The sequence below is a fragment of the Triticum dicoccoides genome, chromosome 1B (genome assembly GCF_002162155.2).
Source record: "Triticum dicoccoides isolate Atlit2015 ecotype Zavitan chromosome 1B, WEW_v2.0, whole genome shotgun sequence".
Classification (NCBI taxonomy): Eukaryota; Viridiplantae; Streptophyta; class Magnoliopsida; order Poales; family Poaceae; genus Triticum; species Triticum dicoccoides.
In genome coordinates, this window is record NC_041381.1 from 7682189 (window position 1) to 7698878 (window position 16690).

At 48.3% G+C, this 16690-nt stretch overlaps 2 protein-coding genes across 3 annotated transcripts; one reads left to right on the plus strand and one right to left on the minus strand.

Annotated features, from left to right (window-relative positions):
• Positions 1–14: 14 nt before the first annotated feature.
• LOC119315080 (E3 ubiquitin-protein ligase ORTHRUS 2-like) lies at positions 15–5946 on the plus strand. Its single transcript, XM_037589753.1, has 9 exons — positions 15–532; positions 2874–3406; positions 3501–3626; positions 3848–3947; positions 4044–4108; positions 4206–4308; positions 4396–4534; positions 4651–4865; positions 4955–5946. The coding sequence occupies exons 1-9, from the start codon at positions 47–49 to the stop codon at positions 5609–5611; spliced, it is 2424 nt and encodes an 807-aa protein (XP_037445650.1). The 5' UTR covers positions 15–46; the 3' UTR covers positions 5612–5946.
• A 2439-nt stretch (positions 5947–8385) lies between these two features.
• Positions 8386–15765, minus strand: LOC119315089 (protein MEI2-like 3). 2 transcript variants are annotated; one of them, XM_037589764.1, is made up of 15 exons: positions 15616–15765; positions 13882–14055; positions 13688–13733; positions 12698–12949; positions 12200–12603; positions 11950–12105; positions 11536–11652; positions 11310–11461; positions 11143–11222; positions 10670–11059; positions 9704–10301; positions 9530–9614; positions 9379–9447; positions 9112–9291; positions 8386–8884 (listed from the first exon to the last, which is right to left on the minus strand). In XM_037589764.1, the coding sequence occupies exons 2-15, from the start codon at positions 13990–13992 to the stop codon at positions 8714–8716; spliced, it is 2811 nt and encodes a 936-aa protein (XP_037445661.1). In that variant the 5' UTR covers positions 13993–14055; positions 15616–15765; the 3' UTR covers positions 8386–8713. The 2 variants fall into 2 exon arrangements, with proteins under 2 accessions (XP_037445661.1, XP_037445669.1); XM_037589772.1 differs by lacking the exon at positions 15616–15765 and adding an exon at positions 15101–15348.
• Positions 15766–16690: the final 925 nt, after the last annotated feature.

Genomic DNA, 16690 nt, shown 5'->3' on the forward strand with positions numbered 1-16690 from the left:
CCCCAATCCCCACCCCTCGCCGCCGCCGGCCACGCGGAGGAGCGAGATGCCGGACCTGCCGTGCGACGGGGACGGGGTGTGCATGGTGTGCCGCGCCGCGGCGCCGCCGGAGGTCGAGCTGCTGCGGTGCGCGACCTGCGCCACGCCATGGCACTCGCCCTGCCTCTCGCGCCCGCCCGCGCTCGCCGACGCAGCCAACTGGGCCTGCCCCGACTGCTCCGGCGACGACGACGGCGCCTCCCCCTCCTCCGCGGCGGCCCCGGCCCCCGCGCCCACCGCCGCGCCGGGCGGCGCCGGCGGCGGGTCCGGCCTCCTCGCCGCCATCCGCGAGATCGAGGCGGACGCCTCCCTCACCGAGCAGGACAAGGCCCGGCGCCGCCAGGAGCTCCTCGGCGGGAAGGGCGCCGCCGCCGCCGCCGGCGGTGATGAGGACGAGGACGAGGACGAGCAGGACGAGGACAACGCCCTCGAGATCGTCGGCAAGAACTTCAGCTGCGTCTTCTGCATGAAGCTCCCCGAGCGCCCCGTCACCGTGAGCACTCCCCAATCACCCTCCCCTCCCCTCCCCGTCAGTTTTCAAATTAATGCCCATGATTAAATCCGCAATTATTCACTGTGCGTATGTCCGCGGCGCCGATAGATCTCCCGTCGCACGCTGCAAAAAATGCAATCTTTTTGTCTGTGCGCGCTTGTTGGCATAATGGTTAGTAAATCCGGCATCATTAGATGCGCCGTGCAGACTGCGGTAGTAATGATCCATCATCTGCGTCTGGGTCACTGCTAACATTTCTCCCTGCATAATCATCACTCATCATCCCCTTTAAGCCGTCGCTTCATCTCTGCTCTGACATCCACATTTTGTTCAGATGCGCTTCAAAGACGGTCAATTGCCTTCTGTGTTTTTTGTTTGCTGTTGTAGCTGTAATGTAATCTCTACATGATTGTTTTATTTTCATATGGATGTTCTGTGCTTATCTTTGGTCAGATAATCCCCTGATAATCATTGCTTACATCTGCAATGATCACAGCCTCCCTTTGCTGCGAGATAATCCCCTGATAATTAGAGGCACCCGCTAGTAATGATCCATCTTAGTCTTGGTCATTGCTTACATCTGCACATATAATTCATAGCATTAGGACAGCCGTGGTCTATTTGCTGTTATTGCCACATCATCATTTGTTTTCTGATGATGGCATGCATTTTCGGTGTTCGTCTGTAGTTAGATAGGTGTAAAGGATGACAGACTTGTCTGTTTGTGGCTAATCACCTGCAAACTTAATCATCTGCAAGTAGTGTTAACCATTGCTTACATCTGCACATATATAAATCCCAACTCTAGAACAGCTGTGACCTGTTTGTTGTTATCGCTACACCATCATTTATTTTCTGATGATTGCTTGTTTGCGTGTTCGGTGCTTGTCTCTAGTTAGATAGGAGTAAAGGATCACAACCTCATTTGTTTGTGGGCTTATTAGTCACCTATGGCATGAATGTCGTTTGCCTGGGAGCATTGTTCAGCATTGCTTACATCTGCACATGTGGTCTATTTGTTGTTATTACTCCAGCACCATGTATTTTCCTGATGACAGCAGTTCAGTGCTTGTCTCTAGTCAAATAGAAGTAAAGGATCACAGCTTTGTCTGTTGTGGGGTAATCACCTGTGAACTTTAACAGCTGCTAAAAATTGTAGTAACCTGGCCACTTGGCCCAGGGGAGCTCCTGTGGTGTGTTCGTTAAAATTAAAATGATGCCTGGATAGGCTGGTCATCTGTGGTGTAATGTCATTTGCAACTTGCTGTTGATGGCCTTGCTTTCCTGCTCCTTTTGCTGGTTTGATAAGTCTGTTCACCTTTTTGGGTTTGTTTGCCCCTTGAACTGCTAGCGTGCAGTCACAGACCTAATGATTTGCCCTTATATTTGCTACTCCCTCCGTCCCATAATATAAGAATGTTTTTGACACTAGTGTAGTATTAAAAACGTTCTTATATTTTGGGACAGAGGGAGTAGTATCTACTCACTAGGGCAACATGATTAAATACATGGCCTATGCTGCAGTTCAAAGGGGTAAAAACATCGTCATGATATATGAATGAAGTAATGTTTGTTATACACAAATGTCTAAACTCCTTCAATGTTGATTAGCAGAGTATTAGTATACAACTTAAAGCGACTGATACTTGGCATTGGCCAATCTTTGGTTTCTTTTGAGAGTTTGCTGAAAGCATGCTTTCATGTTAATTTCATCATGAATGCTACTTTAAGTTGAGTCAGGTTTAGCTACATACCTTAGCCAGCTGGCATACTGTGCTGGGGTAAGTCCTTGAACCCAGGTTGCTGGTTCATGTTTTGACTATGCATGTTCCTCCCTATTTGTGATTCCAGTCAATATGTTGTTTGACAAACATGTTTCATCATAGTTATTGGCTAGCTCTTGATCTGTAATACCTGCTTTGGTTGGTCAGACCAGGGCATGTGAAGCACCCTTTGCCCTTTTGGTTTTGTAATAATCTTAGTCAGCAACTATTGTTGACACTCTCTGCTGGCATAAAAGGTTGCTTGACATAGCCTCTCTTTAACATGGTTCTGGACACATGCATAGCCTTCTTTTAACTGTCACTATATTTGAAAGGACGCTGTTACTTGTCATGTCCACAAGCTTTTTAAGCTGAAAACTATGATTACTTCTGTGTATAATCTGTCAGTAACGATATCTGCTTGTGTTTTTATGCGATGTTATGTTTGATTACGATTTCATATTCAAGCTTTCCTTGTATGTTATTTTTCTGTTCTGAATACTCAGGATAACATACTCCTGCTTTTATACATTTGGTGCTATCTCTGATCACTACATTCTACTTTTGAATCTTTGTAGACACCATGTGGCCACAACTTCTGTTTGAAATGCTTTGAGAAGTGGGTCAACAGTGGAAAAAGGACATGTGGGAAATGCCGGGGACCAATCCCATCCAAAATGGCTTCGCAGCCGAGGATTAATGCAGCGTTGGTTGCGGTTATCCGAATGGCTAGGACTGCAAAGAATGCCAGCGCAGGTGGCTCGGGAAACCCTGTTCATTACATCAGAAATGAGGCTAGACCCGACAAGGCTTTCACAACTGACAGAGCAAAGAAGGCTGGGAAGGCGAATGCTTCAAGTGGCCAGATCTTTGTGACCATTGCACCCGATCATTTCGGCCCCATTCCGGCAGAGAACGACCCCAAAAGGCGCCTTGGTGTGCTGGTCGGGGAAACCTGGGAAGACCGCCTTGAGTGCAGGCAGTGGGGCGCTCATTTCCCTCATGTTGCTGGTATTGCTGGCCAGTCAGAGCATGGTGCCCAGTCAGTGGCGCTGTCGGGTGGTTACATAGATGATGAGGACCATGGGGAGTGGTTCCTGTATACCGGAAGGTTTGCTAGCTTGCTCACTTCCTTTATCGTTGTACTTTTGTGTCTGATCCTACATGTGCGCACTTACATTTCTGTAAATAATTTGTACTAACAGTGGTGGAAGAGACCTAAGTGGCAACAAGCGAACAAACAAGGAGCAATCTTCTGACCAGAAATTTGACAAGATGAATGCTGCTCTGCGTCTTAGTTGCAAGAAGGGTTACCCTGTCAGGGTTGTGCGGTACGTTTTTCTTACCATAATTATTTTCCTCAAATACATCAGCATTTCATAAGTACTTAGTTGACATGACAGTATGGCACTGTTAGCTTGACAGTGGTAAAACTGTTAATTATTGCCTTGCCTTGATTTGTTTTCATTGTTACATGTGCTGCATATATGGAGACCATCCACTGTTCTGCTTATATCATCTTATTTATATTTGTCTATACTATTTTAAAAAGGTCCCACAAAGAGAAGCGCTCTTCATATGCTCCTGAAACTGGTGTGCGGTATGATGGAGTCTACAGGATTGAGAAATGCTGGAGGAAGATTGGTGTTCAGGTAATTTCAATTCCTGTACAGAGGATCCATGTTGCTGCTCTATACCTTGTGCCACTGAATGGAAGATAATGTGTATTCTGTTGATTTCCGTCTCAGGGTACGTACAAGGTCTGCAGGTATCTCTTCGTACGATGCGACAATGAACCAGCTCCATGGACCAGGTTTTGACAAAATGATTACATTTTGTTTTGGCAATGTGCTTTTGTCTTGAAAACAACAATCGTTACTTACACTGATGTTGTGGTATCTGGGTTTTAGTGATCTTCATGGTGACCGGCCAAGGCCCCTGCCCAAGATTAAGGAGCTGCAAGGTGCCACTGACATAACTGAAAGGGCAGGATCCCCCTCATGGGACTATGTTGTATGTCCACGCGATTGTCTTCTTCTGATGTGTTCACTTACAAGCATACATCCATCACCACTGATCTGTATCTGTTTGTTATTATAGGAAAATGAAGGCTGGAAGTGGGTGAAGCCTCCGCCAATCAGCAAGAAGCCCGCCCAGTCAGGCGATCCTGAAACTGACAAGCAATTCAGGAAGTACCAGAAGCGTGCGCATATGTCCATGAACGAGAGGCTGCTGAAGGGTTAGTGTTTTTGCCGTGTGTTTCGATTGCTACGCTCTGTTTGGCTTAAAGAGCTGGAATCTATTCGGAGCATTCATTCTCTTAATGCGTGCTTGTGTTTGTTTTGTCATATGCAGAGTTTGGGTGTTCCATTTGCAAGAATGTGATGAAGGAACCACTTACCACTCCCTGTGGTCATAACTTCTGCAAAGCTTGCTTGACCGCTGCGTTTGGCGATGAGGGTTCTATGAGGGAAAGAAGCAGGGGCGGCCGCACTCTGCGGGCGCAGAAGATTGTGAAGAACTGCCCCTCCTGCCCGACTGACATTTGCGACTTCCTGGAGAACCCACAGGTATGTAATTAAACACACTTCTGATGAAAGCATGATGCAGCTTGTAAAATATGTTTGCTGACGGATGCCTTATGGTATTTGTGTTGCAGATTAACATTGAGATGAAGGATCTGATCGACAACCTGCTCGCCAAGGCCGCCAAGGAAAAGACAGACGCGGAGGGATCTGCCGAGGAAAACGATGACGATGAGGAGGATGCTCTGGAGAAGGAAGAGGAGGACGACAGCAGCCTGAATGAGGAAGAGAACGACGATGGTGCCGAGAACAAGGCTGGGGAAGAGGATGCTGTCGTCAAGATCGTGGTCGATGCCAAGGATGAGCTGAAGAAGCCTCTGAAGCGCAAGGGAGACGAGGAGGAGGAAGCCAAAGATGAGAAGAAGATCAAGACCACTGCTGCCGCCGCTACTGATGCGGAAAATGCCGCTGAAGAGGACGCTGAGAAGGCTGAAGACAAGGAAGAAGAAGGTGCCAAGAAGCTTCAGAAGAAGCGCAAGGGGCGTGCTGAGGCTGCAGGTACCGCAGCTGGCGGCGGTAAGAGGAAGAGGGCCAGCCCTGCTGCGGCCGAAGAGAAGGCCGCCGCCGCCGCAGCTGGTGGCGGTAAGAGGAAGAAGACAAGCCCTGCCGCGGCTGAAGAGACCACCCCTGCCGCTGCGAGCACCCCTCGCTGTGCGACAAGGAGCGGCGGCGCGGTGGCTGGTGGGAGCCCTGCTTCCAGGACCAGGAGCAACACCAAGGCCGGCAACTGAAGGCCGTCGGGAGGGGCGGTGGCGTCAGAGGAGCGGCGCCGAGGCTGATGCCCACCATTGAAGAAGAAGAAGCTCTGTTTTTTGGCGGGTCGCGTATTATATATATAGTTTATATATTTGCAAGACTGCTTTATCCATTTGTCTCTTGTCTGGAGACTGGAATTGGAACTGGATTTGCTGCTGCTGCTGCTGCTGGCAGTTGTTTTGGGTCGGAACCTTGTAAGTTAAGTTGATGCCGTACCCCTCCTGCTATATGGATCCTGGATATTATCTATCTATCAGGTTATGGTTATGGACTTATGATGATTGGTGTGATAGTCCTAGTTTTCAAAATACATTGCATGTTAGTTTTATGTTCGAAAACCAAACCTTGTAAATTTGGACCAGGTTTTTTACAGGGGAAGATATCAATGGTATATATTTCTCTATATGAACTTGGGACATATTTACAGTGTTTGGGTTGGGGCGAAACTGCTGTGCACTATTTTAAATCGATGGGGTGTTTGAAATGCTGTCTTGAGGTTCTTCCATCTAGTTTCATGGTTCTCAGAACAGTTGTTGTACAAGTAGGTATTGCGTGTGGTGTAGAGGAGTTGTGTGAGACTGGAAGGAATGAGACGGAGATGTGCTTGTTTCGGAGGCACCTCTCCTAAAAAAAATTGTTTCTTGTCTTTCTCTAATACAACTTCTTTTGTTGGGGGTCTCGTCCCGGCGTGCCTCCTCGAACCCCGACACCAAACCCTAGCTGCCTCCTCGAACCCGGACACCAAACCCTAGCTCTCTGCTCCTTCTCACCGGCCGCCATGGTCTGGCGACCACGAGGCTGGTTCCTCCTCTGGCCCCAGCCACCAACTTCGCCACCGCAATGTTTAGCATCTCGCCGCCGAAGGCCCCAATGCGTGCTCGGTCGTACGTACAGGCAGACATATGCAAAAGTTATTGGGAGACGGGGACGCCGCTCCCGTGGAGCGACGTTCACCTCCCCGACAAGTGACATCTCTCCGCTGATTGGTTGCCCATCCCGCCGGTCTCGATGAGCGGCCACGCCTGCCGTGAGGAGATCGATTGTCGACGCGTCCGCCTGCCACCGGATCTGCTCTACAACCATAGGCACGCTGTCGATTCCCTGTTGTGGGATACGTGGTTCCGCGACGAGCACGACCCGCAGCAGCAATCTTTTTTTGTCGATCATCCTCCGAGCCCGGCACGGGCCCGCCTTGCCCGCCACACGTGTGCTCTCAGCCCGCCCCAGTCGTGCGAGCGTGCGCGACCTCACGTCGACGCCGTCTCCCTCCCTGTCCCCGCCGTCACCACCTCCCATGATCGACGAGGAGGAGGCGGAGCTCATGAGGCGGGTGATGGAGGACTCATCTGCACCCACGATGAGGCCCAATGGGAGGGCCTCAAAACGATGATGGCCCTCTCCACGGCCGGTGACGTTGCCATCCCGAAGCTGGACATGGCTGTCAAGGAGGAGGTGCTGGAGGAGCCCCCTATCGCTGTGTGGAACCAAGATCCCTCTCAAATTCCTCACAACGTTCACCGGATCATTCCTCACAACGGGAAGAGGTGGTGCAGACTCCTCCGGCCAGGCATCCACCACATGGGCACACCAGCCCACCTCTTGCATCCACCGCTGTACGTCGACCTCACCATGGACGATGACGAGGAGGACGGCGGCGCGTGAAGACGGCGGTAGCATCGAAGCTTTTTTTTATGTCTTTTAAATTAACTTAAGTTTAATGAGTGGCCGGGACTTTTGTGGACTGCTTTAGATTTTAGTAATGTTTAATTTAGTTTATCTTTATGTTTTTAAATGTGTGGCATGCATTTTTTTAACCTCCTAGCCGGACAGTTTGAGATGCGTCTGTCTGGTCGGGTGCACAAATCGGCAGAGCCGAAAACAGCCGAAAACTGGACACGACCGTCCATTTTGCCGACCCAAATAGGGGTTAGGATCCACTACAGTAGCCTATGATGCAGTACGGTCGCTTTCATGTGGACTCGACCCCACCTGTCATCTGAACTACATCAGGGTGCAGTATTGTAGAGGATTCCAACCCCCCAAATGGACGAAATCCGAACAAATGGACGAAATCCGAACAAATCGAATGTCCATTTGGGATCGACGGTTGGAGTTGGCCTTACCTGTTTGATGGGAGGGAATGAGAATTTACTAGGGATAGGAGTCTAGAGTCTAATTCCCACCGTTTTATTAACGGGGAAGGAGGTGGTAATTGAGAGGGAATTAATTTATAGAGAACATCTCGTCCTTTCACCGTAACTTATGTTTGTAATCTCTCGGTTGTTTCGCTACGAGTTCCCACTAAGCAAACAAGGGAACAAAGACCCCTCTCAAATCCCAGCGTGTAATACTCATCAAATACCAAACAAAATTACAGTTTTCATGTCTAATCTCGTTACAACTCTCTCCTCTAAATTCCCATTCCTCATCCCAAAAGTTACCAAACACACTGCAAGGGAAATACTAGGGTAAAACCCCACTGCAAATTTGTAGGACTTCAGGGTATATTCTTAAAAAAGTTTTTTTTTAATATTTTATTGTCTCAAAATGATGCACCGGCAAATATTTGAAGTTCTTGGTCTGTCTCAACTCAAGCATCTTCACTTGGAGATGTTTGAATTGGTACAAATATAGAACTTCAAATGTTTGGGTTGCATCAGTGTTCATGCTAGCCATCACATTGGTCATGATCAGTAGAAGCGTTTAGACACCCAAAGCATGGCACTCACACACAGCAAAAACAGCAAGATGAGAAGATAATCCGAGCAAAATTAACCAAGTTTAAATTAAAAACATTCAGGTCAGATTAGCATTCAACACCCCTCCAACTCAACTGTACAAGTTTCCAACCCTCAGAACCCTAAACCCAAAACGCACATCACCTCCTGCGCATTTTCGCCGTCCCTCCGAACTCTAGTTCGTCGGCGGGGCAAGCACGAGGGCAAGGGCAACTTACTTACGGCGAATCGCCGGCAGACCGTCCGAACTCGCTACCATGCCCCCAGCCTTGCCGGGGAGAAAAACAAATAGCAAAACTGGGGGTGATTTATTGCAGCAGCTTCTTCTCTGTTCTCCAGTTAGTGAGCGAAGATCGAGTCGTCGCCCTCGGCCGCCGCGTTGGCCCTGCGGCTGGAGTTCTCCTGGTTGGGCGAGGTCGACAGGCTCGCATCCCCTCTGGTGTCCGCGCTGTGGAGCGGCCTGTTCCTCCCGGACCTAGGCCGGATGTTGTTCCCGACAGGGAAAGGTTCCTGCCACAAAAATTGCATGAATAGAGCTCCATGTTAATCATTCCATATCATCAGATGATTTTGTCGGCATGGAGTATGCAAGTGTTAACTGACTTCTGTGATGCATCACACACGTAAACAGATGAATGAAATACGACAGACTCGACGAAAACCAGTATGGTTCTCTATTAGCTATAATCCAACCTGGTCTACAGAAGTGAAACCGAGAGTTTGATATGAACTCGTACCTGCTCCCCTGCGTTCGGGCCATCCTTGTGGAAGAGTATAGGGCGGCACCATTTGTCTTCGTTCATCAGGCTAGAGTTCCGAAAATGAGAAACCAATTCATTCCTGCCCTGGATTCTAGCATACGCGAGCGTTGCCACCTTCTCGCTATTGAATTTTTCCCATCTCTTGCCATTAAACGTCTGCAAATGTATACTGAATTGGTAAGCAGGATATAGCTCTTACAAGTTACTATCATCAGCTAGTAAGGTCAGGGTGTACGTATATACCTTGTAAAAGGGAATTATGTGCTGCGGATCGGTCATGTTGATGAAAGCATAGCCCACGTTGCATTTGTTCTGAGGAAAGCATAGATTGCAGCGTCAGTGCCTAGAAATTCTGCCGCAAATTCCGACCTTCACACTAGGAGAAAGAACTTACCTTGAAGTCGATCGGAAGGTAGACGAAATCATAGGTTCCACGGTGATTCTCATCAATGACGCCCAGAAGCAGTTTACAGTTGTACCTGTTGAGAGCACATGGAAGTGTGAGCACACAGAAAAAACGACCCCTCGTTAATGTGGAAGACAAAGCTGGAAAGCAGTGCAAACGTACTTGTTAGGAATGTTTTTGATCATCAGCGTGGTGCGTGGGTCTTCACCCTTTGCTATGCGCTCAATGTCAAGCTCAAATAGCCTTTTGTTCTCTGGCTGGACAGCGTTTCCATCATGTCTGCGGCTCCTCATCCGATCATTTGTAGCATCATAGGAAGCGGAAACCTGGACCATAGGGTTCCTTCGGCTCATTGCATTGCACATTTGTTGCAGCGACGGGAATCCAGCGCCAACTGGAGAGAACATGGTCTCCCTGTAACTTCCCCTGGCAGGTGCGAAGACAGGGACATCTGATGCATACATTTGAGGGCTACCAGGAAACCCTACACTCCCGAGAGACCCTGGATGAACTGAGCGCGCGTTTCTGAAACTGCCTCCATTGTTTGGAGCTGAGCCCATGTGGTGTTGATCCATAGGATAAGCACCATTATTCAGTGAGTGGGGTGGCACGACACCAGGATAACCATGCATGGGCCCCGGGTGCTGCACATTCGACCACAGCATTGGAGAGGAGGGGCTTTGAGGAAAAGCATTTGAGTTATTCCAACTGTAGTGGTGTCCATTGAGGGGAAAACTTCCAACTCCGGCAGGCCCAAATGCTGCGAAAGGAAATGTTTTATGTTTATTCAGTTTCAAATAGAAATGAACAATCTCCATGAAGTATATAACATTGGTACATGCTTCAACATATTTCTATCAAGGTACCGAGCATTCCAACAGTACTGATGTGTAACTGATATTGTCCTAGTTGCTAGAGATAGTAGGCTCTCATATTTTTCTGTATTTGGAATCCTACCTTATCTCTTATCATGTTCATGCACATCTATTGTTTAATGGAATAGAGCAAGTTATTATTCATGCTGAACAGGTAAAAAACAAAGCAGCGATTTTACAAATCCATGCTGAACAGGTAAAACTAAAGGTTTACAGGAGACAATGAAAAACAGTCCAAGCTGGTGATTTTTACCTTCGTTATTTTGATCGAAGGAATGACCATGAAGGCTACCAGAACCCACTTTCTGGAGATGACTGTAATCCACTCCATCCACTCTGAAGCCAGCACTCCTGCCACTTGATGTCATGGACTTGGAGATATTACAAATACCGTTTTGACTCTCCGGCAGTGAGTGTGGGTGGAACATCTGCATTCCTTGCCCGAAGTTTCCTTGACCAAGTGATCCGCCAAGTTCACCAATAGCAGCTTGGTTATTGTACTGGCGTGTAGGTTCAATTCTGATAGGCGACGACAGCTTCTGAGGGCCACTTGAAGCGATGCCATGGGGTGATCTATCCAATTGCGGACTAACCGGAGAAAATAAATTATGCAGATTGCTGTTCTCATGACTTTTAGGGCCTCCTGTTTGACACATCCAAGGTTGCAAAATGTTTAGACAAAATGAAATGTAGAATCTGATGAATATGTTCAGTCATGTATCATACCAATGATCCCAGGTGGAGAGTTTCTAGGCTGGCGAGGGGAACCATCAAGCTTCCACTCTCTCGGATACTGTTGCCTCAAGCTGTTAGGAATAGAGACAGAGAATATTAGATCCCCACACTATATCAATCCCGTACGAACAAAGGCAGCAGTATACAGCACAAATTACCCAAAAATTGTCCCTCCAGGATTGCTAACTTCAGCCTTGATTTTTGGGCCTGAGATGGCACCCTTATTAAGGTCATATAGTGCTGCTTCTGCTGCTCTGACATCGTAGAACTCTACGAGTTTCTTATTACAGCTTGTAGAAGCCCTGCAAATCTATAACCAACAAAAAGGGTCATTACAGGTTGGGGCTCCTGATTTTACAAAGCGGACTTTGAAAGTACCATTACCTCCTTCACATCACCATAAACAGTAAGTGCTTGGAGAAGATCATCATTGGAAACAGAAGGATCGATGTTAGACACCACCAAAATTCCCTTGCTCATATCCTTATCTGAAGCATTTCCCTACAGAAGTAGCACACCATAACAGCATCAAAACATTTGTAAGATGTCCAGTGCTAAGAAATTAAGGCGATGTGAAGTGAAGAGAAAAGTTTTTCGAATGATAGCAGTAGTTCCTAGAACTAGCAAATACATAAATTTGCAAACAACGTAATTACACAAAATATGGGAACACACATGGTTTTCTAGAGTTTCAAATAAGCATTGTTGCATAACCAGCAGGTAACATCAAAGGCGGAAATTGACATTGTAGAACACATGATATGTCTACTAGTAGAAAATAACTGGTAGTATGTTTACCTTGGGAATGCAGAATTGCACATCAAGCTTCACCAGCCCCAGGGGCTTGCCATGGAGTGCTCTCATTGCGTTTTGGGCAGATCGTATGTCATAGTAAGACACTGTTACATACCCATGTTCCTTGCAGGTGTAAAGCTTATGTACGTCCCCATATTGCTGTAGTGTAGATATAATACGAGTTTAAAAGGGCAGCGTTTAACAAAAATAAACGAACCTTCAAGAAGTATAAGAAGGGAAAAAAGTTGAAAACCTGAAATAGAACTCTTAGATCAGAATCAAGAACGTTGGTGTTAATGTTTGTGACGAAAAGAGTTCTGGAAGGGCATTTGTTGATGTGGTGCTCCCCAGGAAAATGGCACTTGGAGGATCCTTCGAGATTTCTTGCACCTTTAACGGAAATGGAATCATCATTCTCAAGCTCCATCCCTCCTCCAGTGCCAAATATATCTTCATCGGCGTCATCCTGGTTGATAGACAGGCCAGAGAGTTCAAAGCCATCGATGACGCCCGATATCAAATCATCATCGGTTGGTAGAAGATCTCCAATAGTTTGAGCTTCAACTTCCTCCATGGACCCTAGAGCTTCATCTCCCTCGCAGATGAAGCTAAGTGCATCAGCAGACTGGCCGCAAACACCGGTGGCCATTATTCTCGCTGCAAAAACGCAAGGCAAACGATCATCAAGGCAAAGAAGAAGAAGAAACACTGCAGAAAGAAGTAATAGCTGAGAGCAAAGAAAGAAACTCACAGTTGCCACTGGCTGTTTCAGCAATAGCCGCCTCTCTAGCAGACAAGCCGAATCTAGATCCGGGGGTCGTGAGCATATCACCCCAGGATGCCGACGGCGAAGTCGAAGCATTTCCTTGCCCCATCGCTTTGCTGACGCGAAGGGCATCCAGGCCCTTGAAGACTTGGCCTCCTGTCTGTTCCAGACCGCCTTCAGGATTCGCCCCCATCGGATGGATCTTCTCAAGCGGAGAAGCAAAAGCTGGCTTGCTCCCTGCCATCAATGGAAACTGTCAGTTCCTGAAGGGCCATCACCATGCCGCAAAGCTTGGAAAGCATGTGTTAAATGACAAGTTGATCATGGCATTTAACTGCTAACCGTGTTTAGTTAACCTCCCAACTAATTCCTACCAAACTGTCTTCAGCCAACATTCCATAACCATTCCCACTGTAAGAAAACGTCCCCACTCATTCCCTGCCGAATCGCACCGCACCACTGATATCTTCACCTACCAGACCGAAATGCTACTAAAATCGGACGCCTATATTATTAGGTAACATATAACTAATCCAGGTGGGATTTCCTCGGCAAGGAAAAAAAAAACTGAACCGAATCGATGCAACAGCCTAATTTCTGGTTTCAGCCAGTTGGTTGGATCAGCTACAATGAACTGGCCGGAGATGACCGGAATAAATGCCAGCCAGAAAAATCTCCCCGAAAAACATGAAACACAAGTTTCAAACTGCCCCCCAAGGTACGAGCTGGATAAGGCAGGCAAGTTAGGTATGCATCCCTGTCTATTTTCAGTGGAAATTTTATTGGAGCATCAATAATTCCAGCACTGTACCAACTACCAACACCGGGCAAGCGTGAAGGAGAACCAGGGCATTTTATTTAGGCCGCGGCATGAATTGAGAAGAGGACACCCCAACTGAACACCTCCAACCACGCAAGAAGCAACAGCCACAAAACAATTATCGCAGAATTTTGAAATGGAAGCATGGTACGCACCTCTCTGATCCACCATTGACTCCGATTTCCAGAACCCAACCTGCCTCTGCATTATATCAAAGCATATATATATTTGTAAGAAAACGAATCATGTGGGGCGCAACCGCTACTGCTACTCCGCATTATTTGCCAACAGAAACCAAACACGGGCTCTATCTCCATCTCTTTTTATCTTCTACTACTTTTTTGCTGACCTCTGTGGGGACAAGATCTTCGGAGAAGAAGGACGACGACGACGAGTCTGGCGGTGGGCCGCCGAACGAGGACAGGTGTCCCCTGTCAATCACTCCGGAAGCTATCACCATGGTATCGCCTTCTTTCTTCCTTCTTCTTTCCTTGTCTCTTCACCTCCTCAGCCCCTCAACTGCCTGCCGGGCCAGGAACCAATTAGTGGACAACGAGGCGAAAGAAAGATACAAGCAAGCAGAGAATGCTGTGCAGATAGCAGCAACTGCCTTGCTGCTCCGGGACGTCGCCGCCCCGGAACAGAAAGCCCCACTGCCCCAGCAACCGCACGCATGCATGCAATGCCGGCTAAATTTGATGAGATGGGCAGACACATAATGCACTAATAATACAAATAAAATCAGATTAATATTCAAGAAACTGCCTAATTTAAGGTTGAAAAAACTCGTGATTTTGGGGGTGAACGGAGTGCTAATTTTAGAAACCATGACACGGTGATACCGCGTGACCTACTAGAATTTTTTGCAACGGAAAAACAGGCGGAAGATTCTAAATCTCACGGATGGAAAGGGTGTCGAGGCAAAAGGGGAAGAAACGGTGGAACCGCCCCCCGTTATCAAGAAATGGAAACCTACTGCCGTTTCTGGACGGAATCCGGGGAGGAAAAGGCCGGAATGGAATGGTGCGGTGCTGGGGAAGGAGAAGAAGGAGACGACCAAAAAGGTCGTCAGCAGAGGAGGCGGTGGCCGGGAAAATCTAAAGCTGTTCCTCGCGGAATAATCTCAGATAATACTAATAATAAAATGGAAAAAGGTGGGTACTTTCTAGGGCTTTCAGGGGTGGTAGAAACAAGATAAGGACCGCCCGCCGTTTGTTTTTATTTACTTACTTCCCCAATCAATCTATGAATCTATCCATCTTCTTGTTCGAACTCGACAGACCTATTTTATTATCCTACCAGTAGTACAACAACAGCAGCAGCAAGAGTAATTTATTGACAAGTGTCCTGGGATTGACTACGCGGTGTTGCGCGAGCCCATGAGTAGTAGTACTACTGTAAATCGGACAAAAAGATCCCCAAATTGCAGAACAGAATACTACTAGCACGTATGTATGCCCATGGTCAGAGCCGGAGGGGTAAAATATTGGCGGAAAACCGCAGATCGAAGTGGATTGGGGGAGGGAGGGAGGGAGAGAGAGATCGATTGAGAGCAGGCAGCGACTCACCACCAATCGAAGTGGAAGCAGAAGCAGTGGAAGCGGAGGAGGGTTGGTGATGGGATTGGTGGGGTGCTAATGCGGGAGCAGGAGCAGCTTAATTTGTACTGGTACTAGGGGATGATGCGGCTTGAAATAGGGGGAGATGGGGAACTCAGCAGCAGGGAAGGTGGGATAAGCAGAGCAGCCGTGCCGGTTGCTTCTCTCCCTGCGGAAGGCAACCAGGCAGCGTATGGAGGAGGAGGAGGAAGAAGGGAGAGGAAGAAGGGAGAGGGGGAGAAGCATAAGCTGCGCAGCAAGGCAAAGCCAGCGCCGCCGCTTCCGGCCACGCGATTCCAATCTCCCTCCCCACACAAAATAAACAGACAGGCAAACAAATCCACATCCCCCCCTTCACCCGCACTGCAAGCAACCCGCCGCCCCACGCAAGCGAGCAAGCAAAGAAACGAACTGCCGCTTATCTTAATCACTAGTAATCCGGGCCTAAAGGCAGGCGCGAATCGGGGGAGGAGTGCGGGGCTCACCTACGCCACCGATCCGTCCTCGCTCCCCGCCATGCGCCGCCCGCACGCCGCGGAATGGGCCGCCGCCGGAGTCTGGGGACGGACGGAGGAGGAAGACGCTCGCTTTCTCTTTCTCTCTCTCTCTACACTGTCTCTCTCCTCTGCTTTCTGTTCCTGGGGTGCCTTTATTGGGGTGGAGGGATTGATTGCGCGCTCCGCTCCCCCGAAAAGGGCACGCAAACGAACAAAAGACCGTAACTTTGGGGACGGACGGCCCCGGGTGCGCCTATCAGTTTCAGTTTCAGTTTCAGTTTCAGTTTCGTCTCAACAAACCCATTTCTTTCTTCTTTATTTTATTATTATAGCCATTAAACAAACTGCTCACTGTGGATATATCCTTGGTGGTACTTGTTGTGGTACCAACCGATGTTTATGCCCAGCTCAAGGGGGCCAAACAATTACTGGGGAATGCCTATGGTGAATATGCCATGCTTCCAAAAAAAATTAAAATGGGAATTTTTTTTGATTATGATGATCTCATGCCCAGTGCTTGGTCAACGCGGAGCTAAACTTAAGCGCGTACGGATCGATGTAGATGGCAAATGCCTTGTTATTTTGCGCTTTGTTGGTTCAGCTTGGGCGGAGTAACGCCGTATCGGGCGGGCGGAATAGGAGCACACAATGTGTGTGTCCCACCCCCCCTAACCCGTGTCGATCCCGCACCCGCCCCCCTCTTTATCCTTTTGGCTCGACGACGGTTCCGAGCACGAAACGACAATTGAATAGTGCTTTGGTGGTCAAAACCTGCCGTGATAGGGGAAGGGTGGGCCATCTGCCGTCGACACCTAATATCAACGGCCTGGAACACGGCGAAAGAAAATCCAGAGACAACGCAAGAGGGGAGAAGGGAACGGACAAGAGAGCTCGTTGTCCACAAGGATCGATCTGAAGCACGCCAAAGTTTAGCTTGCACGGAGTAACGACGTATCGTGCGGGCTAAATAGGAGCACGCCATCTGTGTCCCACCCCCTAAACCGTGTCGATCCCGCACCCCCTTCCCTTATCCTTTCGATTCGTGTCGGTTCCGAGCACGAAA